Raw genomic sequence first — 12,687 nt, 5'->3', positions numbered from 1 at the left:
GGTTGGACGGGGCTGCGCAAGTCGTTTACTCTCTGGGGGTTTTGATCTGACCTGGGCATCTGTATATTGCCAAATCGGCTTCCATCTTCCATCACGCTGGCAATTGCCTTGTTTTGACAAGTCCATAACACCAGCTCCGAGGCACATCGGTTGATACAGAATCGAATCGGTTTTCGGGGCCTTTTGATCTTCTCTCTATGTCGAGGTCACAACTAACAAGTGAAGTACACAGGTACTACTGCTTTGGGTCGATCACTGTGAGGATATCAGATCTGAAAATCTGGGATTGGCCTGGGGCTGGGTTTGAATGCGATCACCACTGAAACCTAGGAGTCCCAATTCTTATTGATAAGATAGAGTTACTCGTTTTTTTCCTGTTGCTTTTTCTGCTTTTTCCTTCCCCTTTAATGACCAAATCAAACTACAATAACCAACCGAGTCATCTCATGCCCAACATGCGGCGATTGCCGACTCGTCATGACATGCTCCGATGCCGTGCCGCGCCAAGCCCCGGCTACCTATCGCTGATGTAGTATCATACCCCATAGAATAATCTCTGAAGCTTCCTGGAGGCCCTTAGATTTTTGGTGTGTCTGCTCCCGAGCCGGGTGTCCCATTGCCAAATTAACCATAACTTCCCGAAACCATCTGATCAAAACAAGGTGACACAATGTAAGAAAAAGCAATAGCGTCTACCGCCACGGCAATGCACGTGTATGTAGCTAAGCATGTACGGATGCCTCACCGAATAGAGAGTTGGATGTCGTATCCGTATTGTTTGATCTCTGGATAACATCTCTGCATCAACCATCAGTCGTTTAATGTGTGGAGGCGACCGACTATCCATCCATTGACTCGTCAAGACGAGTTCCAAGCTAGTGGTCTGTCCGTGTTCAACGCACGGCATGTGGTTCCGGCATCGCATCCTCCGCTCCAAGCAGAGCACAGTCGTAGACTGGACGGCGACCCTTAATCTTAGCGTCCGATCCGAGTGGCTAACTATTGAGGCGACCTAAGCACCGCCTCATAAGCCAAGATACACAGTTCGGCTTGGCTTGTGTGGTAATTGGTTCCTCGTCCGCTGCCAGCCCATCATACGGAATGGGGGATGCATGTTTGATGGACGAGCAACAGAGATACATTTTGCAGATGGCGGCTGTCATGGCCGAGCTCGGGGCATTGCGTGTTTTTGTTCATTTGTACGTCCCTATGTGATGTAAGGTAGGGTAGATAACTTGTTGCTTGGTGCCATACCTAGAGTTAGACTTCCGGTTCCTTTCTACGCAGGAGCCGTTAATTTGCGTCATTGAGCCTTGGTACCAGAGCTAACAATTCCTGCCGAGCGAGAGCGATAAACCAACCTGCTAACTGGTCAAAAATAGATCTTCCAGCTAAGCGAAGCGGGTGAGTGGTTGTAACAGTAGAAGGAGGTCTTTCAGCCCTGGTATTACCAGTAAAACTCAATTTGATTTTGCCGCATGCAGTGATTGCTGGATACTTCACCTTTCCACCTCAGCGATCCCGAAGAACGTGACGTTGTAATATTCAATACCAATACCAATTCCAATTATTCGCGTTTAGGGTAGCCAAAGTTGCCCGAGCTATCTCAACAACTTTACCCGGTACCTATCCTAACTGCCTACCTATCTACCGATAGGCCTAGACTAGAACTTAGAAACTGAATGTAGCTGAATCGACCGGGTCGCGTTAAATCCAGCCTCTCAACTGGCATGAAGTCATCTCCGTACTGTTTTTTTTTTTTTTTTTTTTTTTTTTTTTTTTTTTTTTTCTCCGGGTCCTGAGGCACCCAAGCCGGCCGAGCGTATGTCTTGTCTGTCCCTCCTAAGCTCTGGCGAATAGCTTTTGTGCAGGCATGAAAAAGGCCCGCTTTACTCCCTTGGCTGATTGGATCGATTTGCCCTGCCACCAACAAGTTGTCACGCTGTACCGTGTGCACAGGCCCCAGCTAGGAAGGTACCTTGGCGGAACTTATCGATGGGCTCCAGCAGCAAGGTTCCTGAGGTAGGTCGTGCCTGAGCAAACGTCGGCTCAACCAAAGAAAGGTCGCATCTATCCTTTCAGTCACATTGCCAAAAAAAAGCCCTACGACGAGCGCTGCCGACCGCGCTGCCGACCACGCCGCCACGACCGATTAACAACGAGAGCATCTAGCTTGATTGCTTGCCGAGATCGTATCCTATTCGCCGTCCGCCGAAATACTATTGCCATCGATCATAACAGTAAGGCTGTCTACCTGAGCCCCTCCACCAGAAAACAGCATCAAATGCCTTTTCAACATATCCCCCTCCAATCCTCTCCGCCGCCAACCCTCCGACAAAGCTGATGTTATCCCGAAACCTGGGCTGCATCCGATGAGCGCCATCATTGTCATCTTTCAAAGAAAATCCATTTGGCCTGATCGCACGACGATATGTTCCGTGTCCTCGAAATCAGCCCTTGGCCGCATGCTGACCGTGACTCGTTGGGCATCTAGAACCAGCAACTCTATCCCGGGAACAACGTGGCCCACATCTTGCCATACTTCTTTATAGTCAATGATATCCATTAGCTCGCTGGTATCATTATAAGGGCTCAGCGTCGCACTTATGAAAGGCAACCGCCGCCAGCCCGCGGTGGCTTCGCAGCCGACTTCTCCCGCCTCTCCCACTCCCTCCAAGGGCACATCCAAATACGCGAACCGTGACGGATCCAAGGTCATCAGCGTCCCGAAGACTCTTTCATCCGCCGAAACACCGCAGCCCTCGCCGACCGTTTCAGCTTCAATGCCGCCCCCTACTGCAGGAAAAGGTCAGCCGCCTTCTAGCGCGCCGACCGCGCCTTCTGGCTCAAATGCATCAGGAAGCGAGGCGGCTCCCACCGTAAATCGGAAAAAGGCCAAGCGACGGGCAAAGCTGGCCGCGAAGGCCGCTGCCGAAGCCGGTCTTAATGGTGACAATTTGTCAAATGGTGTCGCAGCTCAATCCGCCTCGTCTAGTCTGCCAAAGCAAACTTCTGACGCTGGCCATAGTGATAACGAGGGGGAGGCGCTGGACAGGCCATCTCAAACAAATGGTCACATCAGCACGGCGACTTCCAAATCGAAAAAGGGCAGGAAATCGAAAAACGAGGAGGGGCCGTCCATGGACTCCGCTGGCTCAACAACAGGTTCAAACCATCCCGGAGACGTGAGGCGACCACCGTCACCGATTCCGCACGCCAGCCCAGGCCGGGCTTCCGGGATTTCCAAGGAAAAGATATGGAATACCAGCTCCCAGGAAGAGCGGCAACGTATCAAGGAGTTCTGGCTGGGGCTGGGGGAGGAGGAGCGCAAGTCACTTGTCAAGGTCGAAAAGGACGCAGTCCTGAAAAAGATGAAGGAGCAGCAGAAGCAAACCTGCAGCTGCACCGTCTGCGGCCGTAAGCGAACCGCCATCGAGGAGGAACTGGAAGGTCTATACGACGCCTATTACGAGGAACTCGAGTCTTTCGCCAACCAGCCGAACCCCAACGGCGACGTTCCACCGATGCTAGGGCCTACGGGGCATTTTGGATCAACGGCTTACACATCCCAGGTCATGCCGTCAAAATACCCGCCAAGGCAACCTTCACGGGGACGCATAGTCGAGCATTGCGGCGACGATGAGGATGACGACGACGGCGAAGACGAGTACAGCGAGGAGGAGTTAGATGATGATGAGGATTACAGTGACGATGAGGAGCCTGAGGAGATGCACCGCCAACGACCAACCGAATATCAGACGGACTTCTTCAACTTTGGCAACTCACTCACTGTCCAGGGTACGCGGTTCCACGAGTCTCTGAATTCCTTGCCTCCCTATGCCAAAAGCTACATGGAGCAAGTGCTGAAGTACGTTTTCCGTCGCGATGTTGACCATTCTCTAGGTGGCATCCTCACTGTCGCCGACGACCTACTCAAAAACGACGGCAAAAAATTCATAGAAATGATGGAGCAGTTAGCCGAGCGCCGCATGCAGCGCGAGGAAGATGCCAAGGAACAGTTTGCTCGGAATTATCACATGAACGGCAACAACTATCCCGCACACGCCCATCCTCCACCTCCCGAAGACGACGAAGAGTACGAAGACGAGGAGGAGGAGGAGGAGTATGACAGCCAGGACGAGGAGTACGATGAAGAAGAGGTACAAACCAACCCTGTTCACTGTGCTTGTCATTGTCCCTGCCGCGGAGGTGATCACGGCGATGCTGGCATGAGTGCCAGTGCCGATGATGGTTCTTATCAGGATCATGGTCAGGAGTCACACGCTAAGCAGCATCGGCACCTACAGGACTCGATGACCGAAGAGCAGCGGATGGAAGAGGGCCGCCGGATGTTCCAGATATTTGCCGCCCGAATGTTCGAGCAGCGAGTGCTCACCGCTTATCGCGAAAAAGTCGCCAAGGAGCGACAAGAGAAGCTGCTGGAGGAGCTCGCACAGGAAGATCGAGAGACCGAAAAACGAAAGGCGAAAAAACAAAAGGAAGCGCAAAAGCGACGAGATAAAGCACTCCAAAAGAAGCAGGCCCAGGCCGAGGAGAAGGCCCGCAAGGATGCTGAAAAGGCTGCAGAAGAAGCTGAGCGCCTTGCGGAAGAACAGCGCCGGCAGGAGGAGCAACGACAAAAGAACGAGGAACGTAAGAAGAAGAAAGAAGCGCAGAGAAAGGCAGAGGAGGAAGAGAGGCAGCGGAAAGAGGCAGAGAGGCTACGTCGGGCACAGGAGCAAAAGGAGCGACAGGCAGAACAGGATCGTAAAGCCCGGGAGGCAAAAGAGAAGGAGAAAAAGGCAAAGGAAGAGGCCAAGCAGCGTGAGAAGGCTGCTCGTGAGCTCAAGGAGCGCGAGGCTCGTGAGCGTAAGGAGAAGGCGGATAAGGCAAGGCTCGAAAAGGAGGCCAAGCTCAAGGCCGACAAAGAAGCGAATGAGGCACAGAGGAAAGCGGAAAGGGCGTCGCAAAAAGCAACAGCCCTCGCAAATGTGCCTGTACCCACCGGACCAGCCAGACGACAGTCGCAAGCGCCGAATCCAGCACCGGCACTCCCTCAAACCCAACAGGCCGCTGTTGCGTCCCCTCAACTTCCAACAGCTGTGCCCGCCCTTCCGAAACTACCGACGCCCCAGAAACCGAGACGGCCATCTCAGCAGGAGCCCTTCACTTCTGGATTCGCGGCTCAGCAAGGTCACGGACAGGGTGTGGGTCAGTATCCTGCGCCTCCGAAGGCCTCAACGCCAGTACATACTAGCCCTGGACCAGGCGGCCTCCTCAGCAAAGGCAGCAGCAGCCAGGGCCAGTCGCTGCACTCCCAGACCACCTCACCACTGGGCACGTCGCTTCCTACATCGACTCCTTTACCTGCCCCATTCGGCATGCCTCACCCTCCCCCTAATCAACACTATCCTCCAGGCATAGGGCCACTGAACGCGCCTCCCGGCTTGGGAGGCCCACGTCTATTTACCGATTACCCTGAACAGATGTACCAGCAGAGCCCCTTTGGATTTAGGCAAGCTGGGCAACAGCATCCCCAGCTGCCGCCAGGGCTTGGGATTCCCATGGGACCGGGACGCGGCCTCGGCCATGGGCCTCCGCCGCCCCCGGGGTTATCGGCCCAACAGTCTGATTTTCCCAGCATGCCTGCGAGTATTTTCGGTAGTATACCAAAAGAGCCCTCCCCTTTGAGCTCTCATTCGAGGCAAGCATCGGCAAGCTTTGACAGCCCGATCGCGGCAACACCAATAGCACGTCCCGCTCCGATCGGTCGTCCCGGAAGCGTTGTGCAAGGGCGACGTGGCTCATCCGATTCTCCTGGTCGCCCTGGTCAGGACAGCTTGGAGGAGACTAGCGCTCCCCACCTAGGTTCTAGTGCCTTATTAGAAGATGATCTGGATGAGCCCCTCATGGACGATTTTGTGCAAGACAATCGGTCGGCCAGACGAAGCATCCCTGGCCCTCCACAGGCAAGCCGGTTTCCCCCGCCTCCGGTTGGATCGTATCCCATGAGCAACTCTCCCTTCGGCCCAAGTCTCTGGTCGCAGCCTACGGGCCCGTCCCTTGTCAATCAAGGGTTTGGCGGTTCTTTCGGACAACCTGCCCCTCCGCCAGGGTTCAACAGCCTCTCAGATGCCCTAAGCGTCAACAGCCCCTGGACTGTGCCCAGTCGGCCCCCGGCGAGACCTAATCTGCCCCAAATGCGCAAGGCCCTGATACAAGCTTGTTTAGAGCTCGCTGGAAACCCGACACCGTTGCTTGATGAGAAGACAGAGGATCCAAGCCGCCGGTACCTACCAATCACGGCAATCAAGAGTCGCGTGGACTTGAAGTTTGCTCCTGGCCTAGTATTCACGGTGGACGACATTATTAGCATGACTAACACTGAAGGCAATGCAAATAATGGAGGTGGCAGCTTTGACACGCAAGAATTTGATGGGCAATTATGTGTGCGATGGGTCCCTGACGAAATTGGAGAGTCGAGGACGGTCGGACGCAGTGTTGGCGAGATCGGTAGCCCAATCGTCGGCTCCAGAGGTTAACAGAGAATAATCTGAACCTCCATTGCCTATGCCTTTGAACGGCACAGGGTGGTCAGGTCAGGAGATGAGATGATACCTTCGACCGGTGGTTTAGAACGCTTCGGTCTTTCGGGTCTGAATTATTTCAGTTTGGTTCAGTCAACTGTCAGCCTCAACTGGCTGTATTAGGCTGTAATGAGAGCGCATATAAGAAAACCCATCCGGGCCGGTGCTCTCTACCTCTATTGCTGAGCCTCCTTCATCCTGAACTCTCCTTGGGGTACCCTAGGAGAGTTCTTGTCGATTATCATTGTGTCTGGCGGTATATGGACTCTGGATGGAGGGGACGTTAGAGCACCCTCTCGAACCATTATTGGGGTTAATAAAAATGAAAATGAAATTAAAAAAAAATGACACCATCAATACTGGAGTAATTGAAAATGTCTTGTATTGCAGAAATAAATTGCATTCAATTCTGCCTCTGGGCTTCTGAATGTGAAGCCTCGTGATCCCGCGCAGCGATGGACCCCTGAGTCTCTGGTACATGATTTTATCATCCATGTTATCAAGCGCGACTGTATTGATGATGACATAATCAGTAATACATTTACTGACTCCTCTGTCTTGTGAACAAACTCTACGTTGTTTTGATTATTGTTTATCTGTAAACTAGACTACCACGCCTCATAGGTTCAATCGTTTAAGAAGCAACTTCGAGCTCTACCATGCATATTACCGAGTCATCCATACGCGAGTCAACCTGCATTGACAGTTGTGTGCACAGGCCATCTCTTAATTCAACCCATCCCAGGGCTGCTATTAAACTGCCTCGACTGCGCGTCTGATGACCCACATTTGGCACGCCACTCGTCATTTTGCATGACCGACAACTTTCCACCGTCTCATGCGTGCCTGCAATTCATTCCGTCGCACATCGGGGGGATGGCCATCGCCCTCAACAGCCTGGTAGACACCTCAATGTCCTTGACCAACCAACCAATCAGCTACACTCGCCTAAAGACCGACTGAAAAGTTACAAACGCCCAGCCAGCACAAATCAATCATATCCTCGCCGCCATGAGTGGCCGGCTCGCTGCTGCAGGGGCATTACCCCTGGCGCGACGCGCTGCCGTCCGTCACTACCACCGTCTTCCGACCGGTGGCCTTCAGCGCCCCGAAGTTGCCATCCGTGCAACCCGCCGGCCGGCCTGGTTGTCGGGCAACGCCTTCCACAATGCGGTCGCGGTCCGGAATGCCTCCTTCGCCAGGATATTGCCCAAACTCTTTGTCAAATTCGCCAGGCTGCCAGCCCTTTTCGGCGGCGTCATGATCGGTGGCGCTGCTTGGGTTCAGTATCAGGCCATCAGTACGTCATAAGTACTTCATTCTTTTTATTGTCTTTGTTCTGCGCTGCGGTTTTTGAGGGGCCCGCTTGCTGACCGTTCCGCAGAGGTTAGCAACTCGGCATATGACTTGTACAAGAATACAAAGGAGACGGTAACCACCACCGCAGGGAGTCTCTGGGATGCCGTCGGTGACATCGCCGAACAAACCAAGCGTGGTTTCGACAATACAAAGGAGCAGGTGGAGCTGCCAGAGTGGCTCCAAAAGGTTCTTCGGATACAAGAGGAGCTCGGGATTGGTGGTGGAGGGGGCCCAGACCCCGGGGAAGAACCTCCAAAGCAGAGTCGCACCGGTGCCGCTGCAGGTGCAGCAGGTGCTGCGGCAATATATGGAATCGAGCAGGCCTCCGACGATGACAGGACCGCAGAGGAAGTGGCCAAGGACGACCAGATGATGGTACTCACCAAGAAGATGATTGAGATCCGCAACATGCTGCAAAAGGTCGGACAGTCAAGCACACTTACGCTCCCTTCTATAGTGGTCATCGGGTCTCAGTCCTCAGGCAAAAGCTCGGTTTTGGAAGCCATTGTTGGCCACGAGTTTTTGCCCAAGGGCTCCAATATGGTTACTCGCCGGCCTATCGAGCTTACCTTGGTCAACACGCCCGAGTCCAACGTTGAATATGGAGAGTTCCCAGACCTAGGGCTGAGGAAGATTACGGACTTCAGCTCGATTCAGCGGACACTCACAGAGCTCAACTTGGCCGTGTCGGACGCGGAGTGCGTTTCTGACGACCCGATTCACCTCTCGATTTACTCGCCGAATGTTCCGGATCTCTCCCTCATCGACCTCCCGGGATACATTCAAGTCGTTGGTCAGAACCAGCCTCTGGAGCTCAAACAAAAGATATCAGAGCTCTGCGATAAGTATATACAGCCACCGAACGTCATACTGGCCATATCTGCAGCAGATGTCGACTTGGCAAACTCAACAGCATTGCGCGCTAGTCGCCGCGTGGACCCTAGAGGAGAGCGGACAATTGGAGTCATCACCAAGATGGATCTGGTTGACCCCGTCAGGGCCGCTGCTATCTTGAACGACAAACAGTATCCCCTCAGACTAGGATACGTTGGTGTCGTATCTCGTGCTCCAACAAGCACCGGTCTCTTCAAGAAGGGCAATGAGAACCTGACCTCGGCGATAGTCAAGCATGAGAATGCATACTTCTCGTCACACCCGCTTGAGTTTGGGCCCAACGCAGGAGTCAACGTGGGTACCACACATCTGCGTAAGAAGCTGATGCATGTATTGGAGCAGACCATGTCGGCCAGTCTACAGAGCACAAGTCAGGCAATCCGACAGGAGCTCGAGGAGGCCACATACGAATTCAAGGTTCAATATAATGACAGGCCACTGTCTGCCGAGTCTTACCTTGCCGAGAGCTTGGATGCATTCAAGCACTCGTTCAAGAAGTTCGCCGAGGAGTTTGGCCGTCCGCAGATGCTCGAGCTGCTGAAGCACGAGCTTGATCAGCGGGTGCTTGATCTTTTGGCGCAGAGATATTGGAACAAGCCAATAACCGACTTGTCGGTTCAACCTCCAGAGCCCGACAGCCTAGCGGACCTTCCCAAGGCCGACACCAACTCGCTATACTGGCATCGCCAGCTTGACGCCTGTACCTCTGGTCTTACTAAGATGGGTATCGGCCGTCTGGCTACAACGGTCATCGCCAGCACCATACAAAAGCGTATCGACGACCTGATTGCACAGTCGACATTTGTCAACCACCCGTTCGCGAGGCAAGCAATCCAGGAGGCTGCATCCAGCATATTAAATGACAGGTTCTACAGCACAAGCGATCAGGTAGAAAATTGCATCAAGCCGTACAAGTTCGATATCGACATGGAAGAACGGGAGTGGGCCCATGGTCGCGAGCATGTCGTTGGTGTACTAAAGAGCGAGCTACAAGCCTGTCAGAATGCCCTCACGAACCTGGAGAACTCGGTCGGTGGAAGGAGGAAGCTCAAAGAGGTAACCAACTTCATCGATAAGGCGCGCAAGGGAGACGTTGTCGTAGAGGGCGAGAGCAAAGCCGGCGCTGGTGGCTTCAGCGCTGCGCTGCTCCAGAAAGGTACGTTTGCCGTATTGGATCCGCCGTATAAACTTGAGGTTGTTGGATTTCCACTAATCGCAGTCCACAAACAGGCCGAGAAGCTGTGTTCCTCCGCGACAGGGCCGACATAATCAACATGCGCATCATGGCAGTAAAATCCAAGCAGTGCAGGACCATGGAAAACAAGTACTACTGCCCAGAGGTCTTCTTGGACGCGGTGGGGACCAAACTGGCCGCTACAGCTGTCCTGTTCCTAAACGTGGAGCTGCTCTCCGAATTCAACTACAGCTTCCCCCGTGAGCTCGATGCGAGGCTTGGCAGGCACCTCTCCCAGGAGCAGATCGAGAAGTTTGCCAAGGAAGACCCGAAGATCAAGCGCCACCTCGAGGTCATCCGGCGAAAGGAGCTCCTGGAGCTGGTGCTCGAAAAGATGGAGAGCCTTAGGCAGCTCGAGGGTCGCGAGAGATCACATAACTCGATGGGCGGCAGCTCTTCGAGGAGCGGCAAGGACAAGAAGAGCGGAGGCGGATGGAGTCTCTTCTGAAAACTAGGCCAGCGGCATCGACACGAGTGATATGATCTTTTTTTTTTTCTTCTTCTCTTGCCCCCTTCCCTTTCCCCTTTATTCGGCATTATAAATGGAGTTTTCGTTCCCTTTTCTGTTTCTCATTGGAATTCTCTCTTTTTTTTTTTTTTTTTCAAATTGCTGCCACAGTCTCATCTCAGCTTATCGTTTGTATGTGGGGTGCGTCACTCCTTGTCTCATCTCTCAACCGTCATCTGTTCTGCTGTTTTATCTGATAGAATGCATGTGCAACGCCGGGTTGTCTTGTCACTACTTGGAATATCGAATACCCTTTCTCTATTGCCTGTCTGAAATAAAACAGAATAAAATATCGAGGTTTTTTATACTTGGAAATGAATTTGAGAGACACAACAAAAACCCCGCTAAACGCCATCAATGGATCCTATCAACATTAATCAACATGGTATCTTGTGAGATCCTGACAGATATTTTGAGGTGCGGATAAGGCCACAACCAGGCCAACCTCTAACAAAGTCCTTCTAGTAATAAACTCCCATGATCTATTGCGAGTCCGTACTCAACTGCACCGTGACCTCCCACCTCAATCCACCCCCACGCCCGTATGCCTCACCAAGCCTGGTCTGTATCAGCCGCGTCACCCTAGAGCGCAGCTGGCTGAGTGCACTGTCGTCACATCCCCTGACGACGCAGATTTTGAGATTGGCCATGCACAGGCCGTAATGAACCTGCCAGAATTGGGCATCGTCGACGCGTGACACGTTCGGCTGGGCCTCAATCTCGCGCACAACTCCCGAGACGCTACTGTTGCTGCTGGCATCACCATTCTTCAATGTGGCGGTGTCCTTGAAAACCGCGGAACCGCCAAGTTTTGCCTTGTTGCTCTCGCCGCCCCGGTAGGACATGAGCAGCATGAGACCCTGCGCAATGGCCAGGCGAAAGCCAAGGGCGAACATGCTGACCGCAATGACGGCGCAGATGAGGCCGTCGAGCCAGCCGAAGGTCGGGACCGACAGAAGCGGTAACATGAGCAGAGTGCAGGAAAATAATAAGGTGAGGAGATGGAAAGGGTTTGCCAGTACCCCTGGTAGCGACGTTAGATATGACGGGTACTCAACGCGCATAACTCTCCGTATACGGCCATGATTCTTGAGCCCATAGGCGCTGATAAGGGTCGTGACGATGGTAAGTAGAGATGCCAGGTCAACGGTGCCAGGGGTGATGCGCTGGTGATCGCCGTGGCCGTGGCCGTGACTGTGGCCACGGGCATGGTGGTCAGACTCTTCAGATCCAACGGATTCGAGAGTGTGCTTGAGGTTATGGCTGATGAGGTCAAAGCCGCCAAAAACGAGGAAAATGCTCATGGCAAAACCGGCGAGAACCTCGGATCGCTGCAGGCCGAAGGGGTGGCGGACGGAGCTACGGCGCCAGACCTCAAAGTTGCCGAGCACGTCCACGGCGACGCAGATGGCGGCGGAACCAACATCGAAGAAGATGAGGTGAGACATGGCCGTCATGGCAAGACTGCCAGAGGCACTGAAGAAGACATAGATGGCCACAGCGGCGTGGCACAAGCACCAGAAGAGGCGGTTGCGCTGATCACTGGTCATACTAGACCAGGCCTCGAATATGGTGGGGACGGGGAGCGAGGCGGGGAGGATGGGCGGGGGGCGCTGGGGCGGCTCCTGGAAGATTTGGTGCTGAGCTGATATGCTACTGTGCTTATAGCGATGGCCTCGACGTTGTCCAATGTTCTATTGTCAAGGAAGGAGAGAGCGCTTCATTAGTCACTGTTTGGAGGGGGTTCTTTCCCACTTGATCGGGCGGATGGTCATCGGATGCGCAGAAAAACATACAGACCGAACAGGCGAGGTCGATATTATCCTGGTCTCAAAATTGAACGGATTCGCTGCCGGACTCCTCGAGCGAACGGCAGCCGGGGAGCTGCCGTTGGCATGAGGATGGGGATGCGCATTTTGCGCGTCTTCTGGGGAGGTCATGCCAGGCGGGAGGAGGAAGCTTGGGGACGGGACGCGGAGGCGCGACGAATTGGGTCCTGAGAAGCCTCCAGCGGCATCGGAAGATCGCCGTCCTCGTTCGTGAGGCTCGACAATGGTGGGAGGCGAGGGAGTTCGTGAATAATGCGGTGGTGGTGGGGGAATCAT

The 12,687-nt window shown here is 53.7% G+C and overlaps 3 protein-coding genes across 3 annotated transcripts; 2 read left to right on the top strand and 1 right to left on the bottom strand.

The window, feature by feature from the left end:
- Positions 1-2,606: 2,606 nt before the first annotated feature.
- PpBr36_07043 (uncharacterized protein) lies at positions 2,607-6,542 on the top strand (the record flags this gene model as incomplete). Its single annotated transcript, XM_029894182.1, has 1 exon — positions 2,607-6,542. The coding sequence occupies one exon, from the start codon at positions 2,607-2,609 to the stop codon at positions 6,540-6,542; it is 3,936 nt and encodes a 1,311-aa protein (XP_029748654.1).
- A 1,056-nt stretch (positions 6,543-7,598) lies between these two features.
- Positions 7,599-10,522, top strand: PpBr36_07042 (uncharacterized protein; the record flags this gene model as incomplete). Its single annotated transcript, XM_029894181.1, has 3 exons — positions 7,599-7,887; positions 7,972-9,996; positions 10,071-10,522. The coding sequence occupies 3 exons, from the start codon at positions 7,599-7,601 to the stop codon at positions 10,520-10,522; spliced, it is 2,766 nt and encodes a 921-aa protein (XP_029748655.1).
- Positions 10,523-11,064: 542 nt separating this feature from the next.
- Positions 11,065-12,687, bottom strand: PpBr36_07041 (uncharacterized protein; the record flags this gene model as incomplete). Its single annotated transcript, XM_029894180.1, has 2 exons — positions 11,065-12,276; positions 12,379-12,687. 2 exons carry the CDS (start codon positions 12,685-12,687, stop codon positions 11,065-11,067), a joined length of 1,521 nt encoding a protein of 506 aa, XP_029748656.1.

The sequence above is a fragment of the Pyricularia pennisetigena genome, chromosome 1 (assembly GCF_004337985.1).
Source record: "Pyricularia pennisetigena strain Br36 chromosome 1, whole genome shotgun sequence".
Lineage (NCBI taxonomy): Eukaryota > Fungi > Ascomycota > Sordariomycetes > Magnaporthales > Pyriculariaceae > Pyricularia > Pyricularia pennisetigena.
The sequence above is the reverse complement of the archived record's forward strand: the minus strand, read 5'-3'. Positions and strand labels throughout refer to the sequence as shown.